A 20,975-nucleotide genomic window follows, 5' to 3' on the forward strand; every position below is an offset into this window, starting at 1 on the left:
TTACACATTTAATGCTTATGTCTGTGCTTTTCGTGTGCTTGCCTTGCCTTACTTGCCTATACGCGTTACGCGTCTTATGTAAATTTTTAATACTTCGTCTAGCCTTCTTCAAATGATAAATTATAGTCAAGCGTTCTGCATCATCTTCCTCTTATTTTTCTACATTTTTATGACATCATCTGGGTGGCGTTGTTGTACTATCTATATTTAAAAAATTGCTACATTTTCATTATTTGCCTAGTCTTTTCCAACTATGTTGGGGTCAGCCGCATGGATTTAAATGAAACGACTGCCTATCTGACCTCCTCAACCCAGTTACATGGGCAACTACGTACTCGTCCTCAATAAGATTTCCTTAAACATTGCGACAATATTCAATGTAAAGTAGGTAGTAAAATACTCCCCCTCGTTAGGTCGGAAGTGTCACATGCTCGGCAAGGCAGCAGCGGCAGCGGCGGCTCTCGCGCGCACAAGTCCGAGCGCCGCGCCCCGCCGTACAGAGCGCCGCCGCATCAGCAGCACCCGGTAACCGATGTACTGATCTACTGCACTTATATTGTTTACTTTAAGTTGCACCTTTTTAGTCCTAAGACCTCTTGTTGTGAGCCGGGTGTCGCGTGATGACTCCCGGCCACCGTAGGCGTGGGTCTGTGGGCGGTGAGTTCGGGTGGCTCATCATCCCTCTGTCTGCTTAGACGACAGACCCGTGTCGACGGCGCGCGTTGTTCCACGCGCTCCTCAAAGAGATGTCAGCAACCCCAGCGGGGCCCAGCAGGGCCAAGGCCTGCCGGGGCTGCGGGTTGTTCGAAAGAGATACCGCGGCCCTGGTACATAAAAGGCCTGTGACGGAACACGACGGTTTTTAGTCAGTAAGAGTCTGACACTCCCTCACCGCTGCTAACCCACAGCGGGAGGGGTCATTTGATGATTTTTGACGTCGTTAAAAAAAAAAAACCTCTTGTTGTAGTTACCGTGGCCTTGGTACAAAAAAGGCCTACCTACGACGGAACACGACGGTTTTTAGTCAGTAAGAGTCTGACACTCCCTCACCGCTGCTAACCCACAGCGGGAAGGGGTAATTTCATGATTTTGCCATCCGAAAAAAATGATGCAAGACTGATCAAAAAGAAACCACGGCCTAAATATATATTGTTTAGTATAACCTCACTAACCTTTTGCAGCCAAAGCTTTGCAATATTTTATAAACGCTTTTACAGCAGGCCGCATAAAACAAAATAAGAACGTATGATTTTGAGGACGATGTTGATAAATACCATAATATCTCAAAAAAAACAAGCATTTGTTATTATTGACCGAACTAAGAAATTTTCAAAGCTTTTTTTAATTCCAGTTGTTACTTGATGTTAATAAATATGTTTAATAGATATTGTTTTGTGATAGATCATTTGTATTTGTTTTATAGCAGGGCATGGACAGTGCGTGGGGTCCGACAGGTCACTACGTCAACTATGAGGAAATCCAGCAGAATTTAAAGTGAGTCCTTTATTTATATTAAACTTCAACCTAATTGTATGTAACTTTCAAAAAGATTTACAGGAAATTATAAAACTAAATAAAATGTTGCTCAGAATGCATTTTGGTATTAATTATAAAACCTCATTATAAGAGTAAAATATACCGCATGCATGAGAAACCAGAAACATGTATTCACACTTCGAAATATCCAGCACAGTTCCGCTTTATGCTTTAAAACTACATCTTTATATAAATATCTCGTACTATTCGCAAACTGAATATAGAACATTATTAACGATTACCGCACCAGCTTTTAGGAATAAAACTTACTACCTAAAAAAACGCTTCAATTATTCAGCAGCTTTACCACAGAATAACTTGACTAGCGGAGATGTCATAACGCAAAATCTCCTATGAAACAAGCGCGCCGAAATGCGGGTCTCTGGGGGACGAAGGACGTTAATAATTTCGCCCTTATACACCTGGTTTAGAATCCACCCATTAAAAAAAAAAAAACTAAATCAACAATAAAAGAAATCTTTGACAAGACCAATCTTTGACAGTCTCAAGGAACCCGAACGCCTCGTTAGTTCAGTAGTAACTGATCATTTTGGTCACGTTACTTGACAACAAGAAGGCGCTTGACCTACCTGCCTTATGGCATCTCCGCTCATTTTTCTTTCCTTGCGAACGTTTATTGTACGTCTCTCGATTCTCCTTTATTCTGTCAGAATTTCTGAAATTTGTACCGAAGGAACTCTGTACGAAAACAGTCCGGAACTAAACCGCTCATATATTGCAGTGCGCGTCGCGAGAAGTTGAGCGAGGTGCAGATAGGACAGATGAGGAGACAGGTCAGCGCGCAGAGAGCCAAGGCCGAGGACGAGAGGTGAATATTATTCATAACTAGCTTCTGCCAGTGGTTTCACCCATTTCCTCCCCAAACTCTGAGAAAAAGTAGCCTGTATATTATTCTGATTTATATTATTAATGAAAAGTTTCTTCAAAATCCGTTTGCGTGTATAAATGTGACGAACATGCTCTTACAAACTTTCGCTTTTATTATATTAGTGTGATGTAAATATAAACTACAAAAATATAAAAAACTTAACAAACGTCTTGTGTTAAAACTTAGCGTCGCCGGTAATGTAGGAACTGTTCAAAGCTCAAGTTCCAACAGTCGTTTACAAGAAAAAACAACACATGACATTTTTTTTAATAATTCCGAGAATCAAGCTGGAGCGTGTAATATAATGAAGTTATAAAAAAAAACTAAAATTACTGCAATGTGTTATAAAATATATAACTACATAAATAGACATAGCTATATAAATTGATTAAATACCTGTCTAGCGTCATTGGTTATTATATTGCAAACTGTTGCATTTGATACTGACTAGCTAATTGGACATTTTAACTTTTATTCCAAGAACACTTACATAGGTGTATTAAAAAACAAGATTTTCATCATAACTGGCTGCAAACAATAAAATAATATGACAAGTCTAACCACCTAGTTATTAGATAAAGCGAGTTAATAACATGAATGCAATTATTAAAGTGATATTTTCCTGTTCCTTTGGAAATTCCTGGGCGATGGTAAGATGCTTGTGCTTTGTAAGATCACTTGTAATGCTAGCGTAGAGGTAGCATGCTCATGTAGTCATGTGTTAATAAAAAAACCTTCAAATTCCCCTTCTCTAACACAACTTATCTACTTAAAATGTAATCGGAACTGTGCTGGATATATTTCGATAAGCTCTGACACTTGGCAAAAACATGGCGGTATTAGTATTGCCAGTAAAAAGTTAATGTACTAAAACTGATTTTATAATATTAAAATGTTCATATTTTGTAATGGATAAAAATTATGGCGCCGACTATCGCTAAAGACCTTTGGGTATTTATTCTGTAGAATTGCAAACAATTATTTGCACCAAACCTTTTTGATTTTTATACTTGGAAATACAGTCAGCTGCGTGAAAAAACTACAGGTTTGTCCCCAAACAGCCAGAATAATGTCACGTTCTAAGAAATCTTGCTAACAGATACGTGAGCATGAAACCTTGAAGTATTATGTGTTTTAGAATTTTGCAACTTTTTGCTAGTTTCTGGCTAAGATGATTTCATACTAGGTAACTTTCCATCTGTATTTAGAGTTAAAAGAAACTGAATACATTTCCGTGCCGACGTCAATAGCACCACCATAAACACAGAATTCTTGGATAACCCAAAACCACAAGGTGGCTTTTATTTTTAGAATTGAAACCACAAGGTTCAGTTTATTTTTAGAATTACCTATATGGAAATAATAAAGAGTTCCTGACTCACAAGATTATAATGATGTAAAAACCCAAAATCTCTTATCAAAGCACCAGTAAGACTTCGAAAAAAAAAAACAGTTTGCTATAAGACGTAGTATAGTTTCCTGTAAAATATGGTTCAATTATACAAGCTAAAAACAAATACTTTCATGTCTTTCGGTGCCCGTTCCTGTGCTGCTAATATATCATGGTCCTTTTGTCCACAAACATACAAGTATGAAAAAATAGAATTTAAGTACTTATTTGGATTAAAAACGTAATTTTGTAGGTATTTCAGTAGATTGCTTTTAATCAAAGTAATGAATCATTGTACTGTCTCGTAATATTGCACATTTAATGTTAAAACGCACAACCCGCGCTAGTCGTAAAGAGGTTGTAAGCACTTTTCTTGGTAATGCATTTCAACATAGAGTTACGAAAAAATCTTTAGCCACATGTGCATTTTGCAAGTTACAAGGCAAAAAGTAAAAGATTCAATTGCTAGTATCGTTGAATATCTTTTTAATTTACTTGCGTGTTGCAATAGATACTGAGTGAAAAGGAACCATTCAAGGCTTTATCGTCTTCATAAAGTAAATCATTAGTAGGTAATACCTATCACTGTATTGCTAATCCTTGGTAGAATAAATTTCATGAATACAGGGACATTTAAACCACTTGCATGGTCTTACCATTAAGTCATTAGAGCATACACAACTTTTAAATTAAATGCAAAATACTTTTTTGTAGTCTCGTGTAGCATTTAATGACGTCAGAGTCAAGTTTCAAGAAATATAACCCGACTTACATCAATTTAAATGTTAGCTAATAGTTAGTGATAGATTTTTTGCTCTTAGACTGTAGTGAAAAAGCATGACAGTATTTAATAACTAGTGTAGTAGTAGTATTATCTATTTGATCAGGTTTTAATGATTGTTTTAATTGGCAGTCGTCGGGCAGGCGCGGGTGGCTACCACTCACAGCGCTCCTGTAGGGAGGGCGGCGTGCGGCCGCAGTCTAACTACTACGAGTACGAGAGTGCCCCGCCACGGAGGCCCGGCAAGCTCTCCCACTACCACTGAGCAATGGACTGCGAACACCGCGGTGACTCCCCTCCGACTACAAACGTCAGCCGAGGTATCCGATCTCATTTTAATTGGCGATACTCTTAACGATTATATCGCCTCGCTCGACGTCAGTAACGCAATCTGTCGGCTCGATTCCTTATTGATTTAGCTTCAAGTGCCTTCATTGAGACTGAGATTGCTTGTTGTTTCTCAACTTACTTTGAGGTAAAGTACTCCAAAAGTAGGGTATGCTGTCAATTTTATCGTCATTTGATATTGAACTACGATGTCTTGCGTTTAAGTTGTTCTTTCAGTAAATGCAATTTTATGTCAAAAACCTTTTAAAAATATACTAACTTGTAAACTTCAAGGAAACTTTGCTATTATGTTGAAAATGTCTTACTTTTATGTTTATACCAGTGATACGTATGACTCATTAACAGCAGTTTATGACTGTAATGATGTGTTTTTATTTCATGACCAAATTATAATGGTTCATTTTTGAAAAGATTTCAACAAAAAATATAAGTAAAACATTGTGTTTATTTCTAGGTATTGTTTTTAATTTTTTGAGGAAAAACCTTGACTCAGGAGATTAAGAGTTTAAAATAAAAATACATAAACCATTCAAATTGACAAACAAGAATTGAATTGTACAATAATGTGTCGACTACATTTTTATCTTACTGTTAATTGGGAAAACCAATACGATAAATCATTTTAATGGAGGAAAAGACAGGTCTGTCTAAACTCTTACCTATTTATTTGATACAAAAGAAGGTCATCTGTTATCATGGTTTTACCCGCCTTTAATTGCTCATCAAAGCCAATATTTAAAAAAGTACAAGAACTAACAAAAAAATAACAACCCTTAAAACATCATTATTACTCACGAAAATAAAGTTAAAATTTTGGTTAAAATTCGTTTTTAAAAACTGATTCGATTCTGATTCGAACTAAGTCGAACATAAGGTTAATCTTGAACGTAGAGTACCAGTTGACAGAAAGTATAATTTGTGGTGAACACATTAATAAAATAAAGTACCATTACAAAAATATTTCGTAGTTTACGAGTTTTGTATAAAGACATTGAAACTAATACAATGGTTACACAATTAACCTTAGAATTATAATTATTCAATGTCAAGAAAAATCATCAGTTTCGTGTTAAAAATGAAACTGTTTGACAAAGATGCTATTGTTTAAGAATGTTTTATTTATACCTGTATTACATTTATAGTTACTTCCTCGAATATTCGTTCCATTGAATACACTTTCATTAATAACATGCATTTTGTGGATATTTATAAGTGGTCCATAGACGTTTTTAGGCTTTATCTTCATGATATACGTAGGTACGTAAAGGTTAGTTCGACCCAAAACTTCAGTATTCAAGTAAACTCAGACATAGTTAGTAGTTACTGAAAGCAGTCTTAATCCCAGTGCTCACTTTAGTTTTGATTGTTCTAGCAAACTTGTCCGTGGACTAGATAACCCTAGTTTGTTCTATCTTATCTAATGGCAGAACTAATCGAAGGCTTTCAAATTAACTTTCTTTTACCAAACCGCTATTAGTTGCTGAAGAATTCAGTACATCATCATTGAATGTACGAGGAATGTCTTATGTAATGACTACACTTAGTTCTCTGTAAAGATTCTTATTTATATCTATTCTATTGTGGATGGTAGTGCCATCAATACTTAGTTTTAATTTCGTCTGATATTGCAGTAGGTACTTATCTAATGATCTGTGCTGTCTTAATATAGCTATGATATCAGTGATTACGCTATTCCTACCATTATAACGATTGTATATAATTCCTGAAAACAATATTAGAGGGATATAAAATTGTAGTGTAGCAGCCTGGTCTTATGGCAACTGTCCGATAATGTTTCTAGACCCTTAATTGCTGTTCAGTGAGTCGCGAATATCGGATTCGGCAAAATAATGTCATTGGATCCTTATTGGCTTAAACCGTTCATACAAATACACACGGGGCGCAGTGAATCGTATTAATTAACGGTCAGGTAACAATTACGTACTCTTTCCATACGAGCAGGCTGTCTGGTGATAATTAAAATTCGGGAGACTTTTACGAAAATACGTATTTCCCGAATAAAATGCTCCCTCGGGACGCGAGAATTCGTTTATGTCTCGCACCGAGTCTCATGGCGGCGTCGTATTTTCGTAAAAGCCTCCATGTACTACGTAGCAAATGTACATTCCTACTTACCTTTTAGTAAGTTTATGAAAGAAGCTTTAAAGTTTAGATTAAAATTTATAATTAAGTTTATTAAAATTAAATCTGATAACATTTACGTGTGACTGAATAATTTATACCACTTTAAAGAATTATTATTCGTTTAAAGTATGAAATTTTGTAAAATAAAGACTATGTTTTCATCGTTTTCAATGCAACAATTATTATGTATTCGAAATGTATTAACTTTTATTTGTTTTAATTTTTCCATGTTTTTGTGATATCTTATCGGTATTTAGTGCTGGCTCTGCTATGGGCTTATGTGGTGATATGAATATGATCGCTAAATAGTTACATAATTACACATATGTACACATTTCTAATGTATATATAATTTCTAGGTATTCTACGAGATTAATTTTGTATAGACAGAGAGAAGTAGCTTTTGTATTTCATCAATCATGACTTTATTTTAAGTTAAACGAACAAGTTGTTTAGATATAAATCACATTGCAAATGAACATTTGCACCGAAGTGCCCATACTTGTACATAATTAGACGTTTATATTACAACGTCAGACGTAATCTATTCTTCCATTTGATAGACTGTCGTGAAATAGAAGAATATGTTATAATGAAATGCATTATACAATTGGACATTCAATGTATGTAAAATAAATCAAAATTGGTATTGTCATACTGTTTTTCATTTCCCTACCTTGAAAACAGCGACGAGTTTTTCGTTATTGTTGTTATTAACACCATTATCACAAGTTGGTCAACATATATTAAGTCTTGTTTATAATACAACAGAGTTTGTTTTGTATCTTCAAAATATACAGTAATTAATTGTTCAAATACTGCAAATGACGTGCTACCAAAAACAATCCTTGTAAGTTGATATCTGAAATAATGCCGAGCAGCGTACTTAGTGATTTATTTTAGAACTATAAGACAAAATGATCATCTGAAAATTTTAAAGCATACGTACTTGTGATAGTAGTAGTAGGTACCAGTGTCACAATCCCTTTGCACGTAATCAATCAAAAACATGTTTCAAACGCGTATAAGTTTTTCCCCTTGCTAGTCATCTCCAATTTGTATCCGCACGCATTTGCAAGTGAAATCACTTGTCATGTCATATAATCCCATCTCATTAGGCCGCCGTGCTGACATCGTGCCGTTTATCTCAGTACACTTAGAAAGGGCAAGGCCGAGGTTCGCGTGTCCGCCACACTTTATGGAGAATAGTTTGTGTGGTCGCCCTTTGTCGTGGCCTTCCTCGGTGCCACTCCGCCACCGACCTCGCTAAATGGCTCTCTCAACTAATAAAACTGTTTATAGATAACACAAATTGCTTGCGGTTGAGGAGACCGTCTTCAGATCTAATGAGGACGGTGTATCGTAGCTCTGGGTCGAAAATATCTACAATTCTCGTCCTGTGCTTTAAATACAGGTACCTAATATATCTATCTAGCCATTTTGGTTCAAAAGAAACAAAGGTAGCTAGGTATATATCAAGAACATTTAACCTTAACCTCCGATATAAATCTATTCCATTTTGTATAAATCATGAATATTAAGGAGTCGCATCTAAAAACTTGCAGAGCCATTATCGGTGTCCACATCCCGGGTTCTTGGAAATTGTGGGTCTGGCCGTGAAACCCCATGACGTCAATGAAATAAGGTCGCTTCACAAGAAATGCGTTGGCGTAAGACAACTGCAAGTATAACTGCACCTGGCAACTTCAATTAGCAATAATACTTTTAGAAATAATGAAGAAAATGCTTATTTTGACTCTTATTGCGCTCTACGTACCTAATGTACTTACGTGCGTCAGAGTACAGCTTAAGTAATACTGATTACATCTGCAGAATGATATCTTAGTCTGAAATGACGCACTCTTAATCCAATTAAACTACAAAATAAGAACACTATTCAGTAAATTGCTCATTTTTGCAAAAACTACAGGCATCTTCCCCCCCTTCCCTGTATCTCTAGGCGTATTGGTGTGTTAAACTTTTTAGACCATAATTACTTTGATTTGTAGACGTACCAGCTTACTAGGCATAAATTGGTGTTGTGTAGGTAAATACAATAAGCTTATATTTCGAAAAATCCTAGGAAATTAATCTTATAAGAAACTGGCGCAGTAGCCCCACAGTTGCCACATGTTTACTTTTTATGCCAGGTCTTAGGAAAACCGCAGAGGCCATATAAATAGGTATTATCATATTTGTATCGAACGAGATAATGCCAAGCAGTGCAAACTTTCCTATATCAAGCTTAAATTTATGCTGCGGTATTAGTTATTTACGAGCTTGCAAGAACAATGATAAAAACCCAACATTATTGACGTAAGAGAACAAAACTAGACTAGGTATATTTATGTAAATATATTTTTTATATCTAAGTCTGCGTAAATTCATTAAAAACCTAAAATCACTAGTTTTAAGAACATTAAGCAAAAACGCCTGTAATTATTGGGGTTTTAAGAAGGCATGACTGGAAACTAAACACGATGTATATTTTGATCATGAAATATGTTATCAAAATAAGATATTTCGTCTTATGTCGAAGGTGAAGAAAGTAATGCCTAAAGATTGTTCATTTGATTTACTTAGATACCAATGGTTAAACCTTCTGACTCCCCATGACGACTACGCATGCTATTTCTGCAACAAAACTCTAAGTTTATTTTATAGACTACAACACTTCCACTCAAACTATAAAAGAGAAAGCACGCATCCCGTTACTATATCACCTACAAATCGGATGTTTTTACTAGCTATCTCAGCATCACTTCTTACTTCAACGTGCTTTCATGATCCAACCGTTAGGCGAATAATTGATCTCGCTCTTATTACGTGAGTCAGTAGGAACGAAAGGATTATGGGACTAGACGCCGTGACCCAAATCCTTGTGTTACGTAAGCCATAGCCCTTGAAACCTTGAAGTAATGTTCCTGTTTTCTACCTAATCCAGATTTATGGCAGTGAGTCGCGAACTCGCGGCGAACGTCTTGCTATTCGAAGTTTTTTGAGCTGAATCATTCTGAGCTAGGTTTTATAACACGAAGTCTAATTAGATTTTTGATGGTTAGGGATTCCACAGGAGAAGGTTATTTGTTTAACTTTACAATAAGACTTCTAAGTTAGAAAATTATGTTTACAACAAATAATTGTTACTTTCGTCTTGAAGCAGGTTCTTACTTTTTGTTCTAACTGGATAAAGCGAGCTTAGTAGAAGGTTTTAAATTTTTCAAGCATTTGGAAAATCTGGGGACTTACGAGTATCGATACATGATATGTTAATATTAATAAAGATTAATGTGTTTGTAAGTAGTGTACCTACGTGTATTTTCCTTTGTTGTAGCAATGGAATAGTTCGATTGCAAGTTTATTATGCTATGGATGCAGAACTGACCGCAGACCGCAGCTCCGGTCTGTGGCCTCTTGCGTCGCAGTATCTGCACAAATTGACTATCTTTCTAGATGTTACATTCACTCTATTTTTCCCTGAAATTGTTTTCGAAACTGTCAGAGTAATAGCTAAATACTTTTCAAAAGTAAAGCAGCTTTATCAATTAGATTTTTTCCATTCAAAAAAATATTTAATGAAATTTAGGTGAAACTATTCTATCGTTTTTGTTGATGTCATTTACATTATTATCTTTATTGACCATAGCATCTTTAGAGATAGATGATTGTTGCATTTATTTGTCCGTGTGCGTTTATGTATTGTATACGTAACTACGTAGCTAGGTGTAGATTATAATTGAATTAAAACTAAAAAGCTTCAATATCTTCTCATTCATGACACACACAAATGTAGGAAATAAAATAGAAGATAGGTACTTCTATTAGAGGTAGTTAGTGGAACTTCCTAGTGCAACCAAAAAAAGCATGAGATGTTTTCAACTTTCAAGTATGAAGTCAACTACTTACGTCAGTGAATGCATTTCGTATGCGTTATTACGTTACTTAGTGTATATGTTATTACACCGATTTATTGCAACAACTTCCCCTGCATACTTATGCAGTCAGCTTTCCGTACAAACTTGTTATGTATCTAATTACTTACAGTTGTTCGATAATTTGCAGCATTGTGAAGTAGCCAAAATATTGGAATGCACTATTGGTACCTACATTTTGTATGGATGTAGTTAGAGCCTTTTGTTTTAAATAAACATAAAAAGAACATTATCACTAAATCTTATCAACGTATGTATGCGGTCAGAAGTAGTCATGCAGGGGATAAGGTTATGAAATAATGCACTTAATAATTCATGCATCCAAATGCAAATATTGGTGGCAAGTTCAGTTTTAAGATAAAAATAATTGATATACTATAGTTATCTACCAAAACCCCAAAGATGCAGCGTCATATACAATCGCAACTTAATTCCGATGTAAGTCATGTAAGTGTTACCTAATGATACTTACCCAGATGCAATACCTTAGAATATCAAAAAGATGTTGTTAGTGTACCTATATGGGGTATGTAACAATGCAAATCTAAAAACCTGAGCTTCAAGGAGACACCATTATTCGAATTCGATCAGGGGCCCGATTCTCCTAATTTTACTTAAGCAACATACGATTCACGTTCGACTATGATACAATCCCGACTCGATTACGATTGAAACGTATGTGGTATTCCGCAATTTTTTCTTTGAAATAAACGTTTTTAGCCTTTTCTGTCATTCAATAATGAATCATTTTGTCTGCAAATGATTAACTATTGCAATATGATTGTAGAGCAAACTACCGTATAGACCAAAATCACCAAAATAGCAGACCAATCGCAAACCAATCGAATGTCGTTGGAATACGATTGGTCTTATATTAGTAACAGAATGCCCGATATGGTTAAAACTGCTATTGCGATCATATTGCGATTCGATTTCTATTCGATTTTGACATTATTAACTTAGGAGAATCGGGGCCCTGGTCAGTATCTTATCTCTCATTACATATGACGAAAATTACCAATTGAGTGTTACGGTTGCAAGTGAACTTGCAATAAAGCAATGCATGCATTCACAAACAAAATCAAGTTTGTTACATCACTCAGCCGATGAGTGGTGGGTTCGTCCGAGCGTCATACGATTTTTGAGAAAATCTTGTTATGAAAATGGGACGTCTGTCAGCGAAAGTGAGTTATGCAGCGAGGTGGGCCCGGCCCGGCGTCCGTTTGTAGGACGCTATCGCGCCAGTCTGTTTGGCTGTTTTTATTGGTGTAAGAGCGCAGGCGACCACCTCTCCGGTGTCGGTGCGTCGGGTCCGCGGGTCCGCGCGCCGCGCTCTCTCAGTGTCGCTGCTGCTATCACGCGCGCCACCTCGTCCGCGCCCGAAGCGTCGCCGATTGTTCCGATATCCGCGATTTCACGTGCGCCTGAGCAAAGCGCTCTGGATTTCTCCTAAAACCTTCATCCCTACTAATCTACAAAAACAAATCGTATATCGGCTCATTAAGTGAACCAACTCGCTAAAACAAGTGTAATTTGTGTCCGCCTTGAAGAAGTGCGAAAGGCTGTGTTTGCACAAACGAGCGAAAGCGGTCAAGCGTGTGTCAACCGACTGCGGAATTTGGCTGTGTAGGTGTTTTTCCCTGTGCTGTGTTGCAATGAAAATAAGTGTTAAAATGTCGAAATCTGGTTTATGAGGAGCTCGGTGAACGTGCTCATGCGCCTGTAAAAAACGGGCACACGTGCTTATGTAAGGAGGACTTGACGCATTCAACAAGTAAGTAGTACCTAGACCTACATTAACGACAAATCGATCAATATTACAAGTTAAGTAATAAATATTTATCATCTCTTGGAATGAATGCATCGATTTGTACCTGCACACCTGTTGCCTCTGATACTTGCACCGTTTGCATGCAATGTATCTTTTAAGTATCTCACTTGATGTCAGTTGCAAAACACTTATGAATTGCATTTAGATATTTATGGTGCTAGAAGTTTATCAATTACAAAGATGGAGTAGGTAGGTACCTACTTAAGAAACGGCAAACTAATAGATTTAATGAAAAATAAAACAAGATTGAATAGGAATAGGTTCTGAAGCTCTTTTAGTTACATACCATCTAATACTGTGAGTTTCACAAAGTTTTGCGCAAATTACTCAATTTTGTATCATGACATAAGAGATGCTGCAAGTAACGTGGCCATAACAAACCATTAAGGTTTTAAAAAGGTTCTTAGAACTAATGAATATATTACAGATACCGTTACAGATATGGCGGTAAAGACTCTAATTGATTTCGTAAAAAAATGGACCCAACGTAGAACCCTGTGGTATGACACAGGCATGAAAGAAGAATATCTTTTGGGTCGTTCGAAATCTAATATTTTTTTTTTTTTTTTATACAGTGCCTTTAGTTTTCTTTAGTATCTTTATACACAGTTTCTTTCAATTTAAAGAGTAGACAAAACAATTCTCTTGATTCGCTATTTATTACTTCCAGCCTACTAAAACATAATAACTACGCGATTGCCATTGTAAATGTCGAACACGTTAATAATGAACAAATTCAATAAGTTATCATTAAGTTTATTCTACTCAATGTTTTACACAATCGCAATAATTGTGATCTTTTGCTTCAATTGAACACGGTCATAATGTCAATGTAAGTGAATAATCAAACAATGTATGTTAATAAAGCAGTTACATAAAATGTCAGCATTCTAGATACAATTTTGTAATTCTATAACGCATCAATATTTTGGCTTACGTAAGCTCTGGGCAAGTATCTATACTAATATTATAAAGCTGAAGAGTTTGTTTGTTTGTTTGAACGCGCTAATCTCAGGAACTAACGATCCGATTTGAAAAATTCTTTCAGTGTTAGATAGCCCATTTATCGAGGAAGGTTATAGGCTACTTTTTATGCGGGATGCGGGTGAAACCGCTGGCAGAAGCTAGTATGACATAAATTCTTATAATTCATATTAACTTACATCAAGTACAGATATTGGCACATTTTTTATTTTAAATCAGTTTTCAAGAAATAAAAATTTTCTTTGCAAAGAGATTGGGCCGATAAATAATCCGGTTAAAGGATGATCGCGACCACTGAACCAGCGAATGAACGATTTTTAGATGAACCATGAATCTAAAATAAAATAAAGAAAACAACTGGAAAATCGGACTTTCGGTTCTTCAATGAACGGCTTTATAAGCTAAATCGTTTTGAATGATTGCCAACTTGCCCACGATGAAAATGCGGTATTATTGTTTATTCTTTAGTGTTATCGTGGGTAAGGTTAAAGTTCTAGGAAATACCCAGCTTGTTTTATAAAGAGGTCTGCAAAAAATGTTTAGATAAAGGTAATCCCACCTAGCTACTTCTAACAACGTAGTTAATAGTGCATTGCATTGATTGCATATAAAATATAATCAATATTAGCTGCACTCGTCTTATCAAGTCGATGGCATGTGTCAGATCCTGCTAGCCTATATACCGGACAGTGTAACCATGAAATCATTCCTATGCAATATTATTATCACTCCACAGCCTCAAAGTAGTTTGTTGTGTATGTTTGAAGTATAGTTTTCCCGTGCTAGTTGGCTTATAGCCGAGTCTACACGACTAGCTAGCGTTTGTTTACAAATATTGCTGCTTAGAATCTTGCATGTAGGTTCTCACATTAGAAGGACATCGTGGCCATAAATCACTCAAAGGTGCACTTCAAATAACTTGTTGACAATATATGAAGGGGTGTAAACTGTTAAAATTACGGGTTTTGAGACCTCTGCACATACACTTGGTAATTCACGAAACGCTTTGATTGTTGACAAACAAGATTTTATTGTTATTTTTTTAGTCTGTTGGCACGGCAAGTTTACCGTGGATTTTAAATATTTGCTCATTATCATTTTGTTATAGGTGATTTATCATACTATATAACGTTATAATAATACATGTCTTGTTTTGTTAACTGCCATGCACATAATTTATTGACACATTATACAAAAATAAATTCAGTGTTGAAAACACAGGTGTATCAACTTATTTCTCATGATAACAACTCTATTCCTAAAATTGTGATTGCTGAAGCAACCCTTCAGCACGCTGATACTTTCTATTTTTCCTTCCACAAATTCAATTGGACTTAGTGAGCAATACCTTCAAATTGGCAATACGCAATACTTATCCTTTTGTTCGAATATCTACCTCAAGCTACTTTCACGTCATCATACGAACCTACTGGCACAAAGTAGGACAATGCACTCACTTCAGCAACGACGAGATGAAACAAAACGTAATATTTTTAAATTGTTTCTAAAAAAGAAAGTTTTATACATCGCATGCACCGACGGAGAGTGATTGCCTTATCTAATGCAATAGTAAAAGCCGTTCGTGTGACCAGGATAGTTCCGGACTGGGAGATACGGAGTCTTATCTCGTCCCTTTTTGGGCCAGAGCGTGGAATGAATGTTGCAGGTCAAGAGTGCATCGTTATCTCTGGGGTATCGGACCGGCCTTAAACTCGACATTTACGAAATTATTACTGATACAGATTTATTGAGAGAAACGTGTAGCACGAGGCTGCTTTTAAAATTAACTTTATCTAATTTAACTGCATACCTAAGTACTTCTGTAGCTTTATTTTACTTAGTACTTAATTGATTTAAGGAACCTACTAATTATATCTTTTGCTGCACAGAATACCATTTACCAATAAAAAAATGTGAATGAAAACTTAAGTCTTAAGCAACTTAAATCAATCTTTCTAAATAAAAATTAACTACACAAAAAATTAAGCTTTGAAGTTCGTAATTTTTAATGACACCAATAAAGTCAACGGCCGTTGCACCTCTCTTCTTTACAAATTATTTATAAATTCTCTGCACTGTCCTAGATTAAGAAACTTCAAACGTGGATACAGTTATATTATTCGCCGACTGAAACACCTAGCTTGTACTTGACACACATAGTTGTGATCTAATTTCTTTGTCAATTATAATCTGTGCACTTGTCAGCTTTCTCTATGATACAAGTTTTTTTAAAATTAATTATTAGGCTTCTTAGGCGCGATGGTCAATGTATTTTTCACAGCGTTGAATTGTCTTAATTATTATTTCTATGGAACTTGTTTTGTTCTCTGAAAAACATGAGAATATATTGAGACGTGGTGAAGGGCAAGGTTTTTGTTTGTGTGCGGGAATTATGGGAATGATTACAAGGAAAGGCAGTTTATGTCAATCATGCTGTGCTTAATATAGCAATCTTGCGACATGAGCAATATTATTTTTGGACGAACAGTGTAAAAATAAATATTTTAACCAAAATTAATGTCACTAAGATAAATTGCATATTTATAATTCCTTCGTCAAATGTAGGTCATAAGTCGAATACAATTATCATGTAATCGTTTAAATAAATATGACATGTTAAAAACAACGTCATGAAAAATTTATGTCGCAACAAGGCTCAATGCTTGAACAAGTTAATTGTACCACAATATCTCAAGATTTATCCCCATTCGGTCACGAGATTATAGTAATTGATGCAATTAAAAAATAGCACGTAAAATACAATTAATTGAAATGAATAAGGCCACACTTTACATTAGTCAATTGAAATTCAACATAATAATTATCTTTTATGTATACCAACACTGGCAGGTGCCTACACTTAATTAAGAATATAATTTTTTTAAGAACTCTGGATCTATATTGGTATCAATTACCTACTTCGAAAGTTACACTACTGCGGGCTAGCAATTTATCCTCACAAGCTGAAATACCTATCTTCCTGTACTGAAATGCGGACAGTACAGTCATATTCTTATTTTCGTCATTGATGAACACAATACACATAGGTACTAATAATATGTACATAAGGTTGTTTACATAAGCAGTCGCGCATCATCGACAGCCTGCCGGAGAAACCGATGCGATGTTTGTTCATACCAAGGTCGCATTCAGCTGCTTATTTGATCGTCTAACTGCACGTCGACTAGTCGTCATATCGGACGAAGCCAGCGATTACTTCATTACTGCTAAACGACGCACAATGGTACAATCAGGGGCAATCAGCGCGGTCACGAAATGATTGCTCAAGAGAACTCTGCTATGAATGAATGTTTTAGATATACCGACGTTTTTTGTGTCTCATATTGATTTTAAGAGTTCCATGGAAGAACGCCTGCATTTTTTTTTTGAAATCTTTAGTTTCTTTAGATGATTATCTATACCAGTTAAGTGATTCAGCAGTCATGGAAAAATTGGTGCAGTCTTATTAGTTCGACCAGCAAAAAATATAGGTACCTTACAAGTATTTTAGTTATTGTGGTAACTTATTAAGCTTAGTAGATTTGCAAGATTTGTATCTTCTAAAATTTATTTGTTTTTACAACAATCGAGGCACACTTGTTCTGGAAAATGCAGACATGTGTGTCATCCTGTCACTCCAAATTGTCAAAGAAACACGAGAGTCCTTGTACATGTACCTAAGGTGTTCATTTCGGTGCAGGTGCAGCTGCCATTTGGGAAATTATCGAGTGAATGCACAAACTCATACATGATACGTATGTAACGAGGCGGCGAACATCAAACTAATATTATTGCTTTGTTGTTCGGATTGGAATGTTGTGGTCCCAGAGGAGTTACAGGGAAATTGCGTTTTAACATAGAAGTATATGAAAGGTGTAGTGTCTACCCTTAGGGATGGAATTTGCCTTTGTGAATATTGATGCCCTTTCACCTTGTATTTATGCATAAACTATGCATAGGTTATTTATGAAAAATATTGCTACGCTTTGCGCTACGCCGTAGCAGAAATTTTTATTTTAAAATAATGCTTGAGCGCCTTATAGTTTTTACAATCTAATATAAAGCTCATTCTGACGCACGCTTTTAAAATAAATTAGCGGGCACAAAAATATTATTTTCAAAAGGGACACATTTAAATAATGCGTAGGTTTAACCCGACTCGGCTTAGGATTAAATTACCTGGACAAAAGAACATTATACAGGAGCGAGAAATAATCTGGGCACTGGTCCTTTCATGTGCGAAAAATTTAAAATAAGTAGGTATACCTAAGTAAAACTTGCCATCATCAAAACCTGTAGTTAACAAGGTTACACGTCATGGGTCAGCATGACCTGCTTGATGTTGTCAAAGAAAAACACGGCAAGCTATTTATTACTTTTAGATATCCATCCATTTTGCAAAGAGCCGGGTTTTAGTGCCGTGCTTCTGAAATTAATTGAGCTTTTCATGTCTGCTGTCATACGTGGAAGTTTAAAATATTACGACGTGACAATATCATACATTTCACCATTCGAAATAATTGTCCATTGACCTCTGTAAGGGCGAAATTAATTGTTCTAATTTCATTGTACTGAATTGGTAAGAGTTATTGACACGCAGACAGGTATTATATGAGTGCGGGTATTAACCTTCTCGTAATGATATTGCGTCTCTTAGGACCATTCCTAACAAACGATCTTAAACTGTCTAATTACTAACAATGTTTGGAATGTTCGAGCTCAATTGTGTTTATGAATTTCGATCTATCGGTTTAGGAAAAGGCTAACTATGATAAGGTTTTACACTTGCCTAGTTTTCTTAATAGTCAGAGACAAACTTATTAAGATGTTTGTTTCAATTACCGAAAACTACTTAGGACCTTCACACTTTTTTCGTACTTCGCATGCATTCATAACTTAAATGTCGTTTTGCACCCACGAATAAATTAAAACTTCTTAGAGGATCTGATAATATCCCGAAAATAATTTATTCAACTACAAATGACTTATATCGTATATAACCTGAGCATAAGTCACGCTAAACTTTCCAATGAAAATCTCCTCGGCCGGGACTCACAGCGTGGAAACAGGTTTGTACGTCAGTGAAGCGGCTCAGATGGCGACGTCATACGCGCGTCATGTGAAAGTGTATGTAACGTATCATCTTTACTATATGCTGCAGGGAAAATAGTACTTAACTAATGCTAAAAGCTAAAAATAAAAATTAATTTTATGTTAGATAATTATAACGACCCATGATTATAATTCGAATTTAAGGTAGAAACTTTATAAGGTTCTAATAATTTGTCCATTCATACTGGCGACGTCATACGCGCGTCATGTGAAAGTGTATGTAACATATCATCTTTACTATGTATGCTGCAGGGAAAATAGGAAAGTAATATATGAAGCCACATCTAGATTGCAAGTGGTATTGAGTTTGGCTGGGGACTAGCAAGTTGGGGGATTTGTGGCTTGAATAATATCAGTGGACAGCAAACATAAGAATTTAGGAAAAGTACAACCTTTACTATGCCTGTATAATCACGGAACTAATAATATTATGTTGGTAGTCTACTGGTGTTATATTAAATTATGTTGAAATAATAAGTACAGTCTTCGTAGAGTAACCACAAGGCTGATTATCGCGAGACTTGCTGCAGAGAGCTTAAACAAGATTAACAGAAACACAAACTACATAAAACAATGCACGATGAAGATTAAACAAAAAAACTTTAGGTATTACAAATAAATAAAAGTGCATATAAGTCTTCAAACACGTTCCTTTTCTCGCTGAAAAGTATTGAGAACTAATATCAATAGTATTGTATGCAGGCACACGCTTGGAAGCCTCAACGAGAACAAACACGTGACGAGGCAGGACGAACGTGCTCCAACGATCCCATTAGCCGTAATAAAATACAAGGAAAAGATATACACACGTCACGACAGTAAAAAAGAAGCGGCGAAAATACGTGATGCGAATCGTTTGAGAAGAAAAAACTCTTAAGTGGATATGCCTAAAACAATAATTCCTTCAGCCAAGCCGTTCATTTTGTTCCATTAAATATTATGGCATATTTTAATGGAAGCTTCAGACCAGGTGTTTTTTTATCGTGAACTTTTGTTCCAAGTAACAAAAATATCGTGTGATTGAGTTGTGATTTGTTAATACTTTTGTTAAAAAATATATACTAATCTTATTTGTGATTTATACACGAAACTAATAAAACCTTAGTAGATATATTTAAACTTAGGTAATATTTTTTATGGTAACCTGTTTTTTTTTCAATTCTATTGCTCGCGACATGTTTTATTGGCAGTTATTCCTTTATATTTATGTAAACACCATAAAAAAGAGTTTTCCAACTATTTTAGTTTCATCAGGATATTGTATACAAATGTATTAATGCAAATTACCACATAATTACCCTTCATGAGTTAGTGGGTTTAGCGTAAAATCCCTTGTGATCGTGTCAAGGCTTAAATAGCCTTTGTTAGAACTTTATATGTCGTACCTTGTCACTCAAGCGACCTTAATAACATGGAAATGTTAAATAACTGTGAAAAACTAACTTATTCGGGTTTTTCAGGCAATATTTCAAAATAGTACAATGTTCAAAGCTAAAACTGCAAAGTAATTTGACACGAATCATAATATCATCGATAAAACATTTTCAAAATACAAACTCAACACTTTATACAATTGAGGGTTTTAAATTAAAGTGGTACGACCTTTATTAATTAAATTCGGAAGAATACTTCCGAATCCGATCGTCCCAGTTTTTTGCATACATACATATTTACCAAATTACATGTACTGTAAACAATTTCCGATCAATAAATACAGAGTTTTTGTTTACTAATCTCGACTCGGCCGTAAATCGTTGTATCAGCAAAAACTTTTATCAGGGAAAATACGAGCATAAATATTTACGAGATAGGTACTTTGGTTTTTTTGTTGGGTGACTCAACATTATTTTATTCGATATTATTTATTGGTGTTCAAATTAATGGTATTAGGATATAGGTTATACAGGACGTTGATTGCTTAATTCACTCAACTTCTGTAGTATATACCTACATGGGTTAAGCTTAGGTACTTACTCACATAGCATAGTGGATATTTTGGAAAAAACGAAAAAATCTTGGTCACTCGG

The 20,975-nt window shown here is 35.5% G+C and overlaps 2 protein-coding genes across 12 annotated transcripts in view; both read left to right on the forward strand.

Moving 5' to 3' along the window:
• Positions 1 to 7,744, forward strand: part of LOC124631249 (partitioning defective 3 homolog) — a 51,172-nt gene extending 43,428 nt beyond the window's left edge. For 3 of the 10 annotated variants that reach the window (XM_047165520.1, XM_047165519.1, XM_047165524.1), the window contains 4 exons: positions 414 to 534; positions 1,424 to 1,494; positions 2,279 to 2,365; positions 4,729 to 7,744. In XM_047165520.1, the coding sequence (XP_047021476.1) occupies positions 414 to 534; positions 1,424 to 1,494; positions 2,279 to 2,365; positions 4,729 to 4,861 (412 nt within the window). In that variant the 3' untranslated portion in view covers positions 4,862 to 7,744. The remainder of the gene's footprint in view (positions 1 to 413; positions 535 to 1,423; positions 1,495 to 2,278; positions 2,366 to 4,728) is intronic. The other 7 variants (XM_047165521.1, XM_047165523.1, XM_047165522.1 and 4 more) reach the window with 7 other exon arrangements.
• Positions 7,745 to 12,379: 4,635 nt separating this feature from the next.
• LOC124631428 (diacylglycerol lipase-beta) overlaps positions 12,380 to 20,975 on the forward strand; it is a 69,699-nt gene continuing 61,103 nt past the window's right edge. For both annotated transcript variants that reach the window (XM_047165813.1, XM_047165815.1), the window contains exon 1: positions 12,380 to 12,795. The gene's annotated coding sequence lies outside the window, so the exon portion shown is untranslated. The remainder of the gene's footprint in view (positions 12,796 to 20,975) is intronic.

Source organism: Helicoverpa zea, chromosome 6, assembly GCF_022581195.2.
Source record: "Helicoverpa zea isolate HzStark_Cry1AcR chromosome 6, ilHelZeax1.1, whole genome shotgun sequence".
NCBI lineage: Eukaryota > Metazoa > Arthropoda > Insecta > Lepidoptera > Noctuidae > Helicoverpa > Helicoverpa zea.